This window comes from Anabrus simplex, chromosome 1, assembly GCF_040414725.1.
Source record: "Anabrus simplex isolate iqAnaSimp1 chromosome 1, ASM4041472v1, whole genome shotgun sequence".
NCBI lineage: Eukaryota > Metazoa > Arthropoda > Insecta > Orthoptera > Tettigoniidae > Anabrus > Anabrus simplex.
The window spans coordinates 1,282,615,381-1,282,636,125 of record NC_090265.1 but is presented as its reverse complement, the minus strand read 5'-3'; the positions used below and the strand labels follow the sequence as shown (position 1 = coordinate 1,282,636,125).

General features: G+C 39.3%; 1 protein-coding gene across 1 annotated transcript; it reads right to left on the bottom strand.

Annotated features, from left to right (window-relative positions):
* Window positions 1–10,298: 10,298 nt before the first annotated feature.
* On the bottom strand, window positions 10,299–13,173 carry LOC137501826 (uncharacterized). The gene is made up of 4 exons (XM_068228847.1): window positions 13,036–13,173; window positions 12,803–12,934; window positions 11,335–11,546; window positions 10,299–11,245 (listed from the first exon to the last, which is right to left on the bottom strand). The coding sequence occupies exons 1-4, from the start codon at window positions 13,103–13,105 to the stop codon at window positions 11,177–11,179; spliced, it is 483 nt and encodes a 160-aa protein (XP_068084948.1). The 5' UTR covers window positions 13,106–13,173; the 3' UTR covers window positions 10,299–11,176.
* Window positions 13,174–20,745: the final 7,572 nt, after the last annotated feature.

Sequence of the window (20,745 nt, the reverse complement as noted above, 5' to 3'; positions counted from 1 at the left end):
GATCCGGAACTTTCGGTAACCCACTGAAGCTCTTCGTTCAATCGGCCAATCTTCTTCCATAATACATCTGGTCTCCTTTGTATACCACCAATTACAACATTTGCTTTCGGGTATTTTTTCTTAGTCGAGTTCACTAGATCATAAATGTCCCCCATTATATATTCAGTCCGTTGCCTTTTTAAATCATTAGTTCCTACGTGGAGACTTACTTCTTCCTCATTCCCACCGCATTCGACTTCTATTTTCCTGTTCAACTGTTCCTCTCGTATTCCCGGCATGCACTGGCACTGTGAAGACATTAATAGGCTACTCATATCCTTAGAATGTCTCACGTACCGTAAGAGAGATGATGTAACCATGTTGTTTGCAATAGATAAGTAGCCTTCCTGTTTTTCTTCCTGATTTGTTGGGGTTAGCACAGGGTGCGGATTTGTCCCAATTTATGGCCGGATGCCCTTCCCGACGTCAATACTATCAATCCTATGTATAGTGTTGTACCACTTTTGCGTATTAGTATGTTGGTTGGTAGTATAATGCATTGTATGTAAATGAAGAGAAGTAGTAATACAAATACCCAGTTCCCAAGCCAGAAGAATTGACCGCACACTGGACTGTTAACCATGATGTCTTAAGTCCTTACCTACTATTACAACAGTTATACATTTTGTTGCTAGAGCTGGTTTGTTATCCATTTGCAAGTGCACATTGTTTTTCTACAGTCAGCGTGAAAAATATCGTAAAACTCCCCTGGCATTGAGACAGTTTAAGAGTGACACTGTAACTGGCTTCTCATTAAGGTTGGCGTGGTTCGAACTCAGAATCTTGGTGAGTGATTAAGGGTTCTTTTGAAATGAAACGTTACTTCGCTTTGATTCGGTATCTAAGTAAATCGAGGCTATGTCAACAGTCACATAAAGTCACAAACTTACTTGATCTCTCAGACTGCTTAGGAACGTAGGATATTGGTGCAGTGCTAATCCTAGAACCACCACAACAAGAAACGTATTCGATTATTATTGTGCTCTGCATTCGCACTAAAGATTGAAAATACCTTTGATCGAATTCATCCACGTTTCTTGCCAGATGTAATGGGATATATTATCACTCTCAAGCATAGGGAGTTAATCTTGATATGAAAGTTTAGGTAGATCAAAGGAAATTGTTTTAACATACTAACCTCTCCGCTTACAATACAGTAGACCACAAGAATTGATCCTTAGCTTACATCTTAGCCGCTTTCTCTCGTGTATGCGTGGAATTCGCTATACTATGCTGAAACCCAGAAGCTGCAGGTATCCACTTCAGTATAAGTTTCCAGGTTAACAACGGTTAGGTAGATCTTGGAGAACAGAAAAGCGTTTTACTGATCCCAAAAAGCTGAATATACAACTTGATAAATAATTACAAATCAAACTATAGGTCATCATAATATATTCTTCCAACAAACAGGTGGAATCATTTAAAAACCATCACAGTAAGTGTCACAGTACATTCATGGCTATATACGGTTACATGCTGGTGCTGTATATACATGCTCAAGGAAAGAAAAAGCGCATGGTATTGAATAAGTTCCTCGTAGGTACATTTTGCTCATAAACAATTTAACCTATACATTATGTTTGTTGTGGGTTTTCAAAGGGTGTGTATCTACAAGAGAGGTGAATTTTACTTTGAAAATAAGTTAAGTCCAATAAAATATAAATACGAGGAACATACAAGACCATATACAATACAATGCTATATATACAATGCGGTACATACAGTATGACAAGTTATTTATATAATCTAAAATGACGCACGAATAAGAAAAGTAAGATCATAACAACATCCTAAGCTATGGTATCAGACCATTAATATTCTTCATCTTCTGCTCTGTGTGAATGAATGAATTAGTAAATATCTCTATATAAAAATTAAATTACAACTGTCTGTCCTTCTTCCGAAATGGCACATCATCTAAACAACTAGGCGGAATTCTTTACCCCAGAAGGAAGTGTTACCTGGCTGTGTTTTATTTCAAAATATTGACCTGAATATATAATGTTATTTGTAAAAATCACGTACCGGTAATATTTTAAACAAGATGGTGTCTGGCCAAAAATATGGCTTCCGATTGAGATAGCTAAATAAAGTTCAGGATACTCAATCGTGAAAAATTGACAGTGTTTCTTCCCAGTGGGGCATGGGCTCATCATCGCACTGGGGCGAAACACTGGTAATGTTTGACGATTGAGTTTCCTGATGGTGTCTTGTTTCTTTCTCGCTCAAACACGCCTAAATTACTGGACCAATTGACTGGATCAATTTGGTGTGGATATATCTAAGATTGTGTTCAAATTAAGCCTATTATGATTATTCAATTTCATCTCTTCACCATGGTGGCCTTTAATATGTATGTACTCAACTGTCTACCTCCATAGCGTAACGTTTTGTGTCATTAGCTACCGTCCTCTGTCAGGGTTCGTTTTCCGATATTGGCAGACATTTTATATTGCCAGGAGGGCTAGTATATTGTTAAACTCGAACATGCAGCCCACCTTTATTAGGGATGTGCCTTAAAAGAGCTGCAATGAACTGGGACGATGGCACGAGCTTTGGTCACAGGGGTCCAGGATTCGATTCCGGCAGGGTCGGGCATTTTATCCTTCATTGGTTAATTTCGCTGGCACGGTAGCTGGGTGTATGTGTTATCTTCATCATCATTTCACCCTCATCACGACGCGCAGGTCGCCTACGAGCGTCAAATCGAAAGACCTGCATCTGACGAGCCGAACATTTCCTTGGACACTCCCGGCACTAAAAGCCATACGCCATTTCAATTTTTTTGGAATTTGCGCATGTTTTCTGCATTAAAAGCAACAATAATGGGCAGTCACAAACTAAAATCAAGGAAGCGCTCTTGTGGCCGTGCTCATCGGTAAGCCGATGCTCACTCTGCGTGATCGGTCGGGGCCTCTTAGAGGGCAACGCCTTCTCTCAAGCCAAGAAGATTTGAAATGGTGAAGGTGAGGAGGATGGCGGCCGTGGCCTTTGCTAAGAAATGTCCTGGCATTCGCCTTAGTGCAGGAAAACTGAAAACCACCGAAGACCAATCTCTAGACGTTCTCTCTCCGTCTCCCAGATGCAGAGGTGTAGAGTCAGGGTAAAGCCATGACCACCGTCCTCTGCTCTGTTGGTCGGAATGCAGAGCTTTCGGGTTACCAAGGTCACGATATTTCTTTAGTCAAATAAAATGAGCATATTTATGATGTAGGCCTTTCTAACACAGCCTATAATATTATGTTATTCACGGAGATGACTTTAGAGAACATTTTCTCTTAAACGGACAACTTAAATTAATCTAGTGGCCTGTCGTATCAATAGCTGCAAACTGATTTCTTGTCTCATTGCTTTGTCGGCATTAGCATATGTAATATATGAGTTAGGAAACTGTTGGAGAATCTTTCCACTTTCTCTGGATTAAGAGAGGAATTTATAGAATTTTCACAACGAATTCTGTTCACATACAGCTGGCCGTAAAACGGTCGGCAATTCTCAGTTGGCATTAAATCTTAAATGTACCTAAGAATCATCCTCTCAGTCTTAAAACAGTAAGGACCTAATCCTGAAATGGGACTACGGTTAACAGAGAAGGGTGCAAACGACAATGTACTATTACACTACTTTATATGCTTCATGAAGTCATTATCAAGTAGCATCACGCCTTTAAGTATGTTGTTAACTTGATGTTGTGGAAAATAAACCAAACCATTGTGGCAATACGAATTAAAATGTCCATCTACCATTTCCGCAGCGAAATACCTTGCTTGTCAGTACATGCAGATTTTATTTAATTACCCTACCCTGAATAATTTTTTGTTTTGCTAGTTGTTTTACGTCGCACCGACACAGATAGGTCTTACGGCGACGATGGGATAGGAAAGGGCTAAGAGTGGGAAGGAAGCGGCCGTGGCCTTAATTAAGGTACAGCCCCAGCATTTGCCTGGTGTGAAAATGGGAAACCACGGAAAACCATTTTCAGGGCTGCCGACAGTGGGGTTCGAACCTACTATCTCCCGAATACTGGATACTGGCCGCACTTAAGCGACTGCAGCTATCGAGCTCGGTACCCTGAATAATTCAGCAAACGTTTCATCGTAATAGTGTTCCGAGCCAACGGACTTCTTTCCCTATTGGGGAAATTATTAACTCGATCCCTAGTTCGAGTTCTGACATCTCCAGTGCTTTGTAAAACAACACACCTTCTTGTGCGTCCTCTTCTAGGAACAGAACTCATTTTACATTTCACAAAAGAAAAACAAAACCTGTGTGCGTGTACGTGTGTCTGTGCTCTTCAGTGCTAAAAATGACAAGAATAATAATAATAATTGGCTTTCTGCTAGGTAGCAGAATATTCGGTCAAGGAATAACTAACCATGACAATTAAACGGATATCACACAGGACAGAAATACGGAATACCCATTTGTCGATAATACGTCCTTCCGTCACTGCAATCCAAACGTAATGGCGCTTATGCTACGAAGAAATAATCAAATGTGCCATAATGGCGCTGTGGATAAAACGTGCCACAGCTGTGCTATGGAATGAAACAGCTAACACTCGACGTGCTCTTCAGTCTCGCTTACCCAGTAACGACAGTTCATTTGGTACTAAGACAATATGCAACCATACAAGTGTGCTACCACTAAAAACGATGAACAGAATTAATTCGGTTTCTGTTAGGTGCGAACTATGAGATAAGCAAGCGAAGTTAATTTTCTAAACTGAAAGAACCACAAAAAAACCCACCGTCTAATAGAATACCCATTTACTGGTATAATGACGCTGGGTGTGCGGATGAAGAAATGGCCAACATTGTGCATGGACACCTCAGTCCCATGGCAGTCGGTGAAACAGAATTGAAAGATCAACGGACCAAGCGGACATATATTCACAGACTCACATAGCCATCTACCGGCAAATGCAGTTAAATGAAACACCCACAGCAATGTATTTTGCGAATAAATTACTATTTGAGTCAAATAAAGTACTTTTTGAAATACAGAATATCCTGATATTGATTCTTTTCTGTTTCTCGCTTATTAGAATCACGGCCGACTTGATGCGCCACTCTAGCTAGCTCTTTACTAGGAGCGCAGCGAGGGATCCAGTCTGTCGTGTTAGAACCAGCGTGGAGCAGCGACTTATAGTAATAGCCACGTAACGAAATACCCCAGAAAGTAAATATCGCCGCCCGATGCTCTTCTTTTCTCTATTTTGTAATGGCTGATCACTGCTGCCAACCTGCCTGGTTACATATTAAAATCACCAGACATAACCAAACAAACTAACCTCAATGTAAACACCGATAATAAATGTTTCCCTACCCTAGTAAATGATAAAAGTTAAGATGAAATAAATCAAGATATTCATAATTAAGTCGGTTTCCACGCTCAATGAGAAATTTAGGAAATAAACACCCTTTCTCACTCAAATTAATGTTACATATATCTGTCTTTATTTTGATATGCAGTAGGCGTACTATAACCATATTCTTGAAAATAGGGGCGTGTTAAACGATGCAATTTGTTTAATAAGTCTTTGCAGTGTGATTTTCGAAAGTCCAATGACTTCCCTTTCTTTTGCGCGAACATTTCCTTCTCTCTTCAATACCGGTAACCCGTAGCCTAAGGAGAGAGATTGGGCATATTTTCAGCCTGCAGGCTGGTTATATCTTCACGGTTATCAGGAAACATATAGGAATACTAATGTGCCAAGCTACGTGAACGGAAATTAGGTCAGCTTCAAGCTCACTGCAGAATTGAATATTAGTTCTATCTACTTCTATCGTTTTCACATACACCGAGGTGCCAGTATTTCGTCCCGCAAGAGTTCTTTATGTCCAGTAGATCTAGACATGAGGCTGGAGTATTTGAGCACTTTCAAATACCGCCGAACTCGAATCCGCCAACATGAGCTAGTCATACATTCTCTCCTTCACTCGCTTAAAATAATGTTAAACATTTCCTGCCTTTATTCTGATTCTGATGTATGCATTACTATAACTGCATTCTTAAAGAAAGGGGGGAGGGAATATAGATTGAATAATTCATTGCGGTTTCTGCAAGTTCAAGGACTTACCACATAAGACATATGTCCTTCCTTTTAATAATAATGCTAACAGCTTTACATCCCACTAAGAACTTTTACGGTTTTCGGCATTTGGCATTTTAAACATATTTTCAGCTTACAAGTTGGTGTATCTCAAGCTTACAACATTACCAGATTTTTACATATATATTGGCTTAAATCACATGAAGACAGGTTGTGATGCAAGAATTGGATAGGAAAGAGGGCTAGGATTTAAGATGTAAATAAGCGTACAGACACAGCACTAGCCTGAAATGAAAATGACGGGCAAAAAAAAAACTTCAGACCTGCCAACTGTGGGGTTCGAATACATCACCATCTCCTGAAACCAAGCTAACAGCAATGTGATCAAACTGCACAGCCAGTTCACTCAGTTTCCTATGACGCGTAATAGGCCTACCACATGGGCGACCCACTTACCTGTATATGGATCTTCAATTCTTCAATTATACATGTATGCAAAAACATTATGCACCTTAGTAAGAGGTACTTCCCTAGTTGGTTCTCTGATTGGTGCACGTATAACAAATATGTTTGGGAAGAAATACTTTTATTTTATATTTATTTATATCATAAAGAAGTCATGTTGTCATAGCAAAACGAATACGCAACGAAGAAATGAATCCGAAGAGATAAGCATTATTTACTGCATTAAATATTAGTTTATTTACATGTTAAGCGATATGTAGTAGTAATAACAATAACAACAACAAACGTGTGCAATAAGGAAAAAGGAAATAAATACAAGTAAATATAAATATAATTTACAACATTTAGAGCCATTCCATGGTCACTGAATTACAAAGCAGGGGTATGAATAAACAAACATAATAAACATGAATACTAATATTTAAAAAGCAAAAAGCAAAGTCATCTCCGTACAAACCATGAAAGCCATTGGAAAGGGGGAAGGTGAAGGCTTCCACTATCCATGACGTTGGCACTTGGTGGGGTGGGGTGGAGTGGTTAGCTCAACGCATGACCGCCTTTGCCCCCAATAGTTAACTGGTACTCATTTATCATACGCAAAACATTCCTTCCAAATTACGTTAAACCTCTGTCACTCATTATTATTATTATTATTATTATTAATAAATTGCAAATGAGAAATACCCCGGTGGCAACGGTCACTTACAGTAATGTGATAATAAAGTTAACATAATTACCCAACTACAACAAAGAAACAAACAAACAAACAAACAAACAACAAGAGTACAAGAAGCAGATATATGGAAGGAAAATATAACAAGAATTACTGCTAGTTTAATATTCTAAATCGAGCAACATCATATACAAATTCACACACAACTTAAGTATTTACAGTGCTTAACAATTTGGCTTACAATATTATAGGTTGACCTTACTACTAGCTTAACATTATAAGTGATAATAAAGTGAAGTTAAACTGTAATTACCCTACAACAACAACAACATTACAACAAGCAAGAAATACTACTAATTAAACTTTCTAAATCCAGTGTCATTATATACATATTCACACACAACTTAAGTATTTCCAGTACTTAACACTACAAATTACAATACTATAGATTGAACTTACTACTAGCTTAACACTACAAGTGATAATAAAGTTAAATCATACTACCCAACAACTACAACAACTCAAGTACAAAAAGGAATTCCATGGAAAAAAATATTACAAGAAATACTACTAGTCATTCTAAATCCAGCATCATGTACAGTTTCATACACAATTTAATTATTTCCAATACATCCGTATGCTGGTTTCTGGCCCTAATTTTATGCTTATGATAATTTCTCGATAAGTATGAGGGAGGTTAGATAGATAGATAGATAAAGAATGGGTGAACCCTGCCTTCGCAGGGCTCCACACGTAGGTCTGTGAAGACCCTTTGTGTCCCTTAAACGGGTTTGCCTAGTCCAGACCTAGTGCTCCTATAAAGGATACCAGTGCCCGGATGTTGGCATTCCTGATGTCTTCCAGGCTCACGAAATGTGAGCCAAGGTATCGATGTCTAGTGCTTGCAAGAGCCTCACACTGACATAACACATGCGCGGAGGTCTCCTCCTCCCTACCGCATCTTCTACACATCGGATCCTGACTGATTTTCATGATGTGTAGGTGTCTCTGTAAGGTATTGTGGCCTGTCAACAGTCCAACTACCATTCGCATTCTGGTCCTATTCAAATTTATCAGGACCTTTTTATAACTTTGGCTAGGCCCTTTGATAAGTTCACGTGCCTGCCTTGCTATAGTTAACCTCTTCCAAATGTCTTAAGTGAGACTGGTTTGTCCACTGGGATATTACCAGTTTCACGCTTCGGAGTGACACTCCCAGGAAGGGCTCTGGTCCTATAAAAGGACCTTTTGAGCCTTGTTTCGCTAGTTTGTCAGTTTCTTCATTTCCACTGATACCTGTGTGCCCAGGGACCCGTAATAGGGTAACTGAGCTAAATTCACACAGCTGATCTAACATCCTTTGGCATTCCCATACCATTTTTGATGTTGTTTTAACTGCACATAGTGCTTTTAACGCTTCCTGGCTATCGCTGCAAATAGTGATACAATGAGGGAGGTTATAACCTATTCCTAATACAACTCCAAGCAGCCCTTCCCGTATAGCTCTTATAAAGACCACACAGGCGAGCTCTAGTTCTTCTAGATTCAAGACTTTCCCAATTAATGGTATTCCTTCTATTCCCAGTTACGAAACGCATCGCTCTTCTTTGAACTTTCTCTAGGGAATTTATTAAACCAACATGCAGATCCATATTCGAGAATGGGTCTTACAACGTATTTATAAGGTTTATTTAAACCTACTAGGGTGGTGAGCACATAAATAAGAATTCAATGAAAGTATTTTCCTTCTGGACCTTCATGCCAGACAGATTTTTTTTTTAAACAAATTTTTTTTCACTATAATATGATTTATCTATAGAGCAAAACCGCTATGCAGTGTGCGTATCATAGCAATCGAGATGGAATTGGTAATGTACTATGTATCTGTAGAGCCTATATACGACTTTTTACAATTACTTCTAAAGTGAATTTCAGCTGTGTGACAACGCTGAAAAGACTATGGACTTAGAGATTGGCATTCCTGAAGAGGGTTTTCTACACTTTCCCATTTTCACACATTGATTCAAGAGTCTGTATTGACTTGTGACAAAACCACTGTATTCTTCCGAAAACCACTGATAGGGACAGGTTTGGTTGTGATCCACCGAAAACAAATTATAATGACCGGTTAGGTAGTGATCCATCGAAAACCACTGATTGTCGCAGGGTTAGGTTAGGTTTGACAGGATTTGTAATTGAGCGACTGTTGTCATTGAAAAAACTGTCGTGACGACTGAAGGCAATAAACATAAAACTGAATCCATTGGTCTACAAAGTTTTCATTCAGTAGATACGCTAGGAACTGGCGAACCAAAACCGTACATACAAAGTTTACAGGAATCAACAAAACAGGATATTAATTCGTGGTACTCATTGTTCTTTAAAGAGAAGAAATATCCTGTCAACAATAGCTGCAGTGAACATGCTTTTTCACTATTATTGTCTGGCCCCATGGCTAAATGGTTAGCGTGCTGGCCTTTGGTCACAGGGTGTGGGTTTGATTCTCGACAGGGTGGGGAATTTGAACCACCGTTGGTTAATTTCTCTGGCACGGGGGCTGGGTGTATGTCGTCTTCATCAACATTTCACTATTATTGTGTAAAATAGAAACTTACTAGTTTTGACAAGTACAGTATGTTCAACAGCGACTCCTGAATGATGACGCGCAGGATGTCCAACCTCACTAATCTATGTTCCAGACTATTTCTACTTAAAAAATTGTATTTGTCCTTTAATGTGATTTTGCAATTTTTGCTGAATATTTATGTGGCTGAAATGAAGGTGGATAAGCTACATGGTCTCCTTTATATAGGAAGAATGTATCGTGGAAATTAACTCAATTTCGGTTTCATGTACATTACAGTTTCTCTAAGATATATTGATAGTAATTCAGTCATGTACGACGACGATGTATTTCATGGTAAAGACAGCTGCCTCTGTGGATCAGTGGTAGAGTGACGGCCTCCGAATCCCAATATAGCGGGTTCAAACCCGGCAGAGGTAGTCGGATTTTTGAAGGGCAGAAAAAAGTCCATTCGACACTTCATGTCGTACGATGTCGGCATGTAAAAGATCTCTGGTGACGCATTTGGTGTTTACCCGACAAAATTCATTAAATCTCAGCCACAGACGCCCAAGAGAGTTTCGGTTTACTCGGTCTGCCATCTAGTGGGCCTAGAGTATAACGGAACGTCAAAATTGACGAGCAGACAGCCAGATGGCGTCAACTTGAAATGTCTGCACATGGTAGCTGAGGCCATACGATTATTATTATTATTATTGTTATTATGGTAAAGACAAATTACTTTGCAATGCTATCTATCTTAATGGTAATGTACTATGTACCTCTACTAGTGTAGGCTACTGAGTGCTTGATTCGAAGCAGTGTATCGATTCATTCAGTGTCCGAGTGAATCGATTCACAGGAACGGCAAGCTCATGGCACACAAATCATGCACAATCACGGCTCAGTGAGCCACACGACACACACGGCTCCTTATAGGCACACTGGACACTGGCGGGGAGTCGAGCTTTCGCTGCAGTGAGCCACAGTGAATCATGGCACACTGAAAGAATCGTACGCAGTCATGGATCAGTGAGACACAACACACACATGGTTCATTATCGGTACACTGGACATTGGCGGGGAGCCGAACTTCCTCTGAAGCAATACATACAGAGTCATGGTACACTGAAAAAATCGTATGCTATAATGGACTCTCGAGCTCAGCTCATTTGAAAATAATACCTATTCGCATCCACTGTCCTCTTCTTACAGGGAGTTTTAAACAATACATGGATTTATTTGCAGTGTTAAAAAGATAGAACACAATTCCAAAGTACCTAGGTTGTAAGTAGGTAGTCAATTAGGTTATTCTAATTACTGTATTAGTTTAATCAATCAGTATCTTTATAACTAGTTGATGTTCGACAATTACTTAAACTCAGCTCTCTAGCCTCCACACCTGGCCGAGTGGCTCAAACGGTCGAGGCGCTGGCCTTCTTAACCATGACTGTAAATTAAAGGAAAAATAAAAATTAATTTCTGTAACATCATTAAACATCATTCAGTAGAAGGAAATATTCAATTAAGTATAATTACCACTAATTGATCCTTCCTCCATTTCGTTGTTGGTTGATGCTCAACAAGCTTACAGTGATATGGTGCATTATCCATTACAATAACACAGGGTCCTATATTTCTTAATCCTACGATTAATTGCGTCTTCACCCACATCTGAAATTTCTCACTGTTCATAGCACCATGGTAATCCTGATTTCTCTTCAAGTTTGTAGCAAATATCAAATCAGCACCTGTAAGAATTTTAAGTTTTAGTATGAAGTTATTTGTTCTAAAAAAAGTATAGGCCTATTAATAAAAAATGTGATTTCTGTTGAATGATACAAAAAGCTGTCTGATTTTAAGTAAAACCAACTACTGTGTAGCAAAGTCACCTGATGATGAAGTCAATTAATTACTACTTACACTACTTTATCGTAACATCTCTCATGAATGTATCTCCATTAGTAGGCCTATATCTGGATTAGAAGTCCACGATCACTTGCATAAAAGATATAAGTATAAACACCCATTTCAATACCTTAGAACAAATGTAATTGCTGCGAACACTGAACCTATATCAGGCAGTAAGAAATAAGAAGCTTGGAAGGTGTTCAACAGTCAGGTATCAAGCACTGATTCAGGTGGAGATTGTCGAATGCAGAATAAACATAATAAATAGGCCTACAATACAAGTAATTTACTGATACAAATATCCAGTAATATTATATGAAAATACACTGAGTAAGTTTTGATTGAAATACCTCTCTAAGGTTAATCATTGGCCTAAAGTGAATACCTGCAAGTCTTTTTAATAACAGTGGAGAAGTCAAAATCAAAAACCACGTACAGAGCTCAATGAGCGGTAAGTTATAATGCCACTTCCGACCTAGTGCCAGTCAATTTCAATCAATCAGTCACCACTGATCTGCACTTAGGACAGAAGATGTAGTTTCAGGGATAGGCCTAGTATTTTCTTCAATAATTGCAAAGAATTTGGAAATTTATTGAACATCTCCCTTGGTAAATTATTCCAATCCCTAACTCCCTTCTTAAAAAAAAACAAATATTTGCCCCACTTTTCATCAACTTTAGCACTGTACTGTGATCTTACCTACTTTTAAAATACCACTGAAACGTATTCGTCTACCAATGTCATTCCACACCACCTATCCACCGACAGCTCGGAATATACCACTTAGTCCAGCAACTTGTCTCCTTTCACCCAAGTCTTCCCAGCCCAAACCCGACAAAATTTTTGTAACGCTACTCTTTTGTCAGAAATCACCCACAACAAATCGTGCTTCTGTCTTTTGAACTTTTCCAATTCTCAAACCAAGTAATCCCAGTGAGGGTCTCATACACAGGAACTGTACTTAAGTTGGGGTCTTATCAGAGACTTATGTGCCCCCCCCTGCATCCGTACTACAAACCCTAAATACCCTCATAACTATGTAAAGAGAGATCACCTCACTACAATAAAATGAAGTAAAATAAATTAAGAACATACCAGGTACAAAGCCATCCTTCGTTCCAGCATGAACAATAACCAGTCTTCCTCCCTCAGACACAGGTCGACGAATTACTCCTTGAACATCATGTCCAGATTTGTGTGGTTTATTCCAGGAGTATGTGGGTGACCCTGAAAGACAAATGCACAATTGAAACCAAAGACACCTGATGAAGATAAATTATTCCAAGATTTTTTAAATATAAAATGTAATATATAACATATATATTCACCATTCATAAAAATCCAAGTCTCATCCAAGAAAACAACAGGTTTTGGTTTCTCACTGTCCTTATTACGCATGTATTCCCTCAGAAAACAGGATCTCTTAAAACAAATGTCTTCATTTTCTCTAACATACGCATAGGGATCACCTTTACTCCACACAAACCCCATGGCCTTCAAAATTCTTCTTAATGATGTTTCGGAGCCCTTGTACAAATAAGTGTCATAATTTGCTTTCATGTGGTCGAAAACCTTTCTTACAGTTACGACTTCTCCTGTGGGAAGAAAAAAGAGAGTTACAAGGGACTCAAAAGAGCTGTATGACAATACATGCACAAAACATTTCTGGGAGCTTATCTCACCTGCGTGCCAATTTCTATAAATAATGTTGCAATAGATTCCTTATGAAGTCACCTTACCTTTATGTAATTTATCATAAATAAACCTTGCTATCGCTTCCTTAGAAAAACTGTCTATGCCGGTCACTGGATGTTCACGCTTTCGGCGTTTACCTGGTGTAGAAAATTCAACTCCCTTCTTGAAATTTCCTATTACTTTTCGGACTAAACCGAAACTACACTGTAATAATACACACACAGAAATATATTACATACACATATACCATAAGTCAACATGAATACACAAAGGTTAAGTCTACGAACCGTATCGAAGTCGACACAAGACATGGTACCGGTATAGGCCTAGGCCTACATGATCAGGTTAGGTTAGGTTAGGTTCAGAATGAAATACTGCTCCTTTTCAACTGATTGTCATTATGCCAGAAACTTATCATAGAAACAAGATAAAAACGAACACTTACCCCAGTTAATAATGAAACTCTTGCCATTAGCTTCGTATCACTACGACTGATACCTTCTTCGTCGTCTTCCTGTTTCAATTGCTCGTAGCAATGTACAAGCATTTCTTGACCTGAAGCTTGTAAAGGACGTAACCTTGGTTTCCTTTTCGGAGGAGTTTTTGCAGATTTTTCTTCCTTCTTAGACATCCCAATCGAATTCTGTTCGTATAAGTATGGGACGAAATAGGAACGTAATTAATAAAATGATGTGCTCATCATTTCACACAAACTATGTTATTAAATGCATTATCCGAACATGCCACAATTCTACTTACCTGGTATTAGCCAAATAGATTTACAATCCCACAGAAAAAGAAAATATGCTTTAAATATTCTCGCAAATGTATCGCTAGTGACTTTAGAGGCAATGCGGTGGCAACACACAATTCACGCTAGAACAGTGACTGAACGTTGCCAACGTGCCAGATTAACGGTAACAGTAAGACGTCGTATCGGCAAGTAGGGTCCCTAAACTGTATGGTTACCGACACTGAAAAAGACCCAACAGCAAGAAAAGTCACTATAAACCAATACCTTAATATTACAGGGGAGAAAGGGTAAGGTTGCACCCTTAGTGTACGTCCTTACACGGAGAGGACTATACATTCGATAACATGACTTCACAGAGCCATCTATCGGACTAACATAGAAAGATATGTATAGACAACTTTCATAGATTCTTCTATCGCGCTGGCGTATAGAGATCAGTGGAGACAACTTTAATAGAGCCATCTACCGTGAATACGTAAACGTCGTATTATCGGAATAAATTACTATTTTACGCAAATAAAGGACTTAATGAAATAAATAATATTTTTCTAGTAATCCTGAGATGGAGACCTTTCTTTTGATGTATAACACATAAGCGTTAGTATTGCAGTTTCTCAAATTATATATATAGATGGGATAGGAAAGGTCTAGGAATTGGAAGGAAGCGACTCATGACTATTTAGCCCACAATTCCAATGACCAATCCAATACTCCACCTGGATTTTCTACGAGCACAAGCTACTGCAGGCAGTGCAGTGAGTATGAAACACTCGTGAGCTCGGGAGCTGCTCTCGGGGAGAGTTACTCCGCATTAAGCGTCATACACAGTGAGATCTGTATTAACGAGCAGTCTCAAAGAAAAAAGCCTCGCGGATCACGAGGAAATCCACTAAAAGAAATAAAATAGCGAATGGCTTTTAGTGCCGGGAGTGTCAGAGGGCATGTTTGGCTCGACAGGTGGAGGTCTTTTGATCTGACTCCCGTAGACGACCTGCGCATCGTTATGAGGATGACATGATAATCAAGACAACACGTACACGCAGCCCCGTGCCCGATCCTGCCGTGAATCGAACCCGGGACCCCTGTGCCCAAAGGCCAGCACGCTAACGATTTAGCCATCGAGCCGGACAGGAAGACCACTGTGTAACAGGAAGTGGTAATTGTTGGCATCAATCGGAGACAAAAAGAAGCAGAAATCAGTGACCCTACGTAAAGGTTTGAAGACTATCTTCCTCAGCCAGATGATGCAGATAAAGAAACACATGATATACATATGTACCAATAGTACCCTGCTTTCCATAGAGCCTACAGCGTCAGGAATATACGAATAGTAGGACTGCTTCTGGGTGCTAGAGGGACCGCCCCCAGAAATTTTGTCGTTTGGTGGCTTCGTACAGACTGGACCGAAATAAGCAAGACAGAATTGTTACTACAGTTATCAAATTCTAACTGGCAATAGTGCATGGAAAAAATAATTTATTGCGACGATGGGATAGGAAAGGGTTAGGAGAGGGAAGGAAGCGTCCGTCGTCTTAATTAAGGTACAGCCCAAGCATTTGTCTGGTTTAAAAATGGGACACCACAGAAAATCAGCCCTCGAGCTGCCGACAGTGTGGTTCGAACCCAGTATCTCGCGGATGCAAGCTCAAAGCTGCGCGCCCCTAACCGCACGGCCAACTCGTTCGCTGAGCAATTCTGTCTCCTTTGGCAAACACATATTTGTGTCAGAATGAATAAATAAAAACCCAATTTCCAGCTGTTTTCCATTGACACAGGTTTCGTGTTATATCACTTCGGGATTAACGCACTATCGTGCGTTTTTATAAAGTCATCAGAATAGTACATTCAAAAATCTGCATAAGTTATTTGCCAAAGTATCATGCTTCAGTTGCCTTCATTGATACATTCACGTAACTGTGTTATTCTGACGAATCCGATTGCAGCCAAAAGAGTTTACATTTAAAAATAAAACAATCCGCCTCTGTAGTGTAGTGGTTAGCGTGATTAGCTGCCACCCCCGTAGGCCCGGGTTCGATTCCCGGCTCTACCACGAAATTTGAAAAGTGGTACGAGGGCTGGAACGGGGTCCACTCAGCCTCGGGAGGTCAACTGAGTAGAGGTGGGTTTGATTCCCACCTCAGCCATCCTGGAAGTGGTTTTCCGTGGTTTCCCACTTCTCCTCCAGGCGAATCCCGGGATGGTACCTAACTTAAGGCCACGGCCGCTTCCTTCCCTCTTCCTTGCCTATCCCTTCCAGTCTTCCCATCCCTCCACAAGGCCCCTGTTCAGTATAGCAGGTGAGGCCGCCTGGGAGAGGTACTGGTCATTCTCCCCAGTTGTATCCCCCGACCAAGAGTCTGAAGCTCCAGGACACTGCCCTTGAGGCGGTAGAGGTGGGATCACTCGCTGAGTCCGCGGGAAAAACCGATGATGATGATGAAATGAAACAATATCGGTATATTTCCATTCTCTATGTACGTTATGATTACTTATGTATCTGATTTGTTTCATATTTATGCACTTCCTTTTAGAGCCAGAAGGTGGTATTTTTACTTATCAGACTGCTAAGTCCAACTCACCCTATAATTGATATCTCCGCGCCATTCATTACGCGCTCTGGAGTCTGTCCAGATTAATTCTGAAGCTCTCTGTGTATTACTGTAGATAATTCATAATAATTGACTTACCAGCATGTCAATTAGGTAAAGTTTTAAATGACCGCATGACAATCGCTGGTTTGTCTAATATAAGAATCTACATTCCCGAAACTTGATGTATACCGATAGGACAATCCTGTACAATAATGATGGATGTTAGCGTTTGACTTTCAGATGTGAGACCGCGTATAAAATGTGTACTCAGCGGAATCTCGCTCTATGTGTTTGCCCAGACTGAAGTTATGGTTCCTGTGGGGTTTGTGACTGTTTTATGAGTTCGGCTTAGAAAAGGAATATATATATTTTAATACTGTATTAACAGTAAATGACTGAATATTTGAAAATGAAATAAAATAATCCTGAGAACGTATAAGTACTAAGCGTAAGCAAGTGGTTCTAATCCCATCATTGAAGAAGTTTTCTACCAAGTTAACTTCATTTAAGTTTTCTACATTAATTACGATTTTTCAGTCTGTATAAGAGTGTGCAGGAAAGCCGAACGTCACGGAAGAGTTGGATTTGAGATATTCTTTATTTACTAGTGGTTTAACGTCGCATAACACATCGAAAGTGTTCGGCGCCGCAAGGAAGGAAAAGGGCTAGGATTGGGAAGTCAGCGGCCTGGACTTAATCAAATTAGTGTGAAAATAGGAAACCACGGAAAACTATCTTCAGGGCTGCGGACGGTGGGATTCGAATCCACCATCTCTCGAATGCAAGCTCACAGCTGCGCGACCGTTTCTTGTTAGTTTCCTTTTTGAGCCAGAAGGTGGTATTTTTACTTATCAGACTGCTAAGTCCAACTCACCCTATAAATGATATCTCCGCGCCATTCATTACAGGAACTTGCTACGTTAGCAATGGCTGTTTGACAGAATGTTCAGTGGCCTGCGGTTCGAAAGTTCCAGTTTTGACTCCCCGCTGGGTTGAGCACTTTTACCTAGATCTGAGAGCTGATTCGAGGTCAACAGGTCAACTCAGCCTACGCCAGAATAACTGAGGACCTCTCAGATAGTAGAATATATTACTCTATTCATTCATTTTATTTTTGAATAGCATCGACAGAATATTTCTCACATTATGCTTTTGTCTTAAGTGTAAGAAAAACATATTCCGTTGGTTTTATTACAAAAATGATCCTATAGTATGGGTTATTGTCGAAGTGTCGGCCTCAGTATTCCCAGATTGCGGGTTCAAGCCCTCCAGAGATATTCCGATTTTTGAAGGTCTTAAAAGAGTCCATTTGGCATTTCATGTCGTACGATGTCGTAAGATCGCTGCTGACACATTTAGTGTTTACCCGACACAAATTTTTAATTATTATTATTTTTGTACAAGTTGCTTTACGTCGCGCCACCACAGATAGGTCTCATGGCGACGATGGGATACTAAAGGGCTACGATTCGGAAGGAAACGTCCTTGGCATTAAATACGGTACATCCCCCCGGCATTTGCCTGGTGTGAAAACGGGAAACCACGGAAAACCACATTCAGGGCTGACGATAGTGTGACTCGAACCCACTAACTCCCGAATGCAAGCTCAGAGCTACACGGCCAGTTCGCTCGGTTTCGACATTATTAATTAAAACTCGACCATATGTTGCCCAACAGAGTTCTGGTTTTTAATCTGGTAGAATAAAATGGAACGTCAAAAATTACGCGCAGGCAGCATAAACGGCGTCAGATCAAATTACCTGCACACGGTAGCGTAGGCCGAACACTACTACTGCTACTTCATATTCTCAAAAGTCCGTTTAGAAATGTGGACGAGTAAGATCATTCGTCGCATTATCGAATCTCTTAAACATCTTAAGGTCACTTTAATCTTTTTTTTAATAACAGCATATTTGGCTTGATTCTTGAGTTATTGTTAAAGGCTATCATCCTGGAACCCAAAATAAAATAATTCTTTGTACGGTCACAGTTCTTCGCATAACGGACTACGGACGACTCGTTCGAGATCATAGATCCAAACCCCTTACAGGAAGGAACATCACTATTTCGGTAGGTAGGCCTTAATAATTAATTTTATTGTTGTTTTTGTGCTAATTGATTTCTGCCTATAGCCTATATTAAAAGTGATTATGTGAACCAAGTTCGTAAACGTTGATTGTTCGGTATGAGTTTGATAACAGAATTACGTGCAGTAATCTAATTTGGGACCTTCGCGCGCGCTCGGGAGAGTAGATTAGGTTGCAAAGTCGCACTCCCATGGTTATAAAGTTAATTTTCTGTCTGCAGTCTATAATTCCTCACACCTCTGCTATTGATGGGCTGTGGTGATGGTGATTAATGTGCAGCCCAAGTGCAGTTTTAAATTGATTGAGTGTTACGACTCGTCAGAAACAATTTTTGATTTATATTTTGTTGTTACGTGTTTGATATTTCATCTGCAGCGTTTTCATTTCCATATATAGGAAGTGGTCGTTAATATACAATGCCAGTGGCATTGTAATCGGGGGTATGGAAAGGGAAGTTTGAGTTGTAAAGTGAAGTATTCCGATATGAGCCTAATAATAATAATAATAATAATAATAATAATAATAATAATAATAATAATAATATATGTTAGGGCGTGTTAGTCGAATAAATTAGCCAAGGGCTTCTCACAAATTTATCTGGCGACAAGTTTCTTTCAGATATGAAATGAGCAGTCACAGAACTGAATCCTTGTACAATAACGAAAATAACCATTCCACAAGTTTTACTTGATCATGGACGGTTGGTTATACGACAGAGATCACCCGTACATCATGCAGCATGATTGAGAACGGGCACTTTCACAACACTTCTTAATAAAGCATAATTTAATAATGATAATGAAAAATCATCTATTATAGGGAACCTTCTTAAAAGATTTCAAAGAAATCCACTGCTATGAAGCTCCGATACGGGTCATTTTCTCAGGAGATAGGGTATTAAGAGATTCACTCACTTTATTTCTAGTAATGGGGTAATGTGTCAATAAATCCTTTCATCGTTGTTTGGAAAATAACTAGCTACCGAATATTAATTTTTATGAGATTAATATTTCTATCCATATATGTACATTATTTTTTAGGAACTCAACGACTTTCCAGACATTCTGGATTGCCACAAGGACAAAGTTTAACTACATCAAAAAATAATACAATTTGAGCATTGGCAGTATCTGATAAATACCTTTAAAGATTCAAATATTAATAACACAATATATAGTCTACAGCATAAAACATTTGGAAATACAAAAATAAGTATTAAAGAACAATACATTCGTTATTAGGACATTAACGGGAATATAAAGGGAACTACTCTGAATGCAGATGTGATTTTAAAAATGACAAAGATCCTCGTAAAGTAGCGATTACCGAAAGATTGATTCTGGACTTCTGAAACCCGAATCTGTTCCAAAAATTCATAAAAAGCCTACTTATAGCCCCACATGCCGCTGCCATTAAACCCAATACTTCCAGCTCTTCTAAATGGTGCTTTGCCCTGTTAAATTCGATTGTAGGTGTGTAGATGTTCCTCTATTCAATGTTAACCTCCTCAGGCCGGCCGGTGTGATGCTCCATTCTGACTGTGGGATTGATTATATAACCTTTCCTGCTGTCAGATATTAAAAAGCGATTGTACATTTAAACCGTTGATATGAAGTAATATATCTAGATCTCATACTCGCATGACGGATTTTAACGACTGAAATTAAATATAATGATATTAATGGACATTTTTGAAAGAAATATGTCTTTTGAAGCAACAATTCTTCATCCAAAATCATGTACTCATCTATTAATCGTTATATATTCATGATATTTATATTTAATTTAGGGATACATAATATCAAAACTTTTTTTTTGTTAGGGGCTTTACGTCGCACCGACACAGATAGGTCTTATGGCGACGATGGGATGGGAAAGGCCTAGGAGTTGGAAGGAAGCGGCCGTGGCCTT

Bases quoted from the DNA above. Each gene is read 5' to 3' on its own strand.
- LOC137501826 (XM_068228847.1), bottom strand. From the start codon at position 13,105: ATGCGTAATAAGGACAGTGAGAAACCAAAACCTGTTGTTTTCTTGGAT. The intron at 12,935-13,035 runs GTGAATATATAT...TTTGTCTTTCAG, and splicing joins GACTTGGATTTTTATGAATG to GGTCACCCACATACTCCTGG. The intron at 11,547-12,802 runs GTATGTTCTTAA...AAATTCTTACAG, and splicing joins GAAGGATGGCTTTGTACCTG to GTGCTGATTTGATATTTGCT.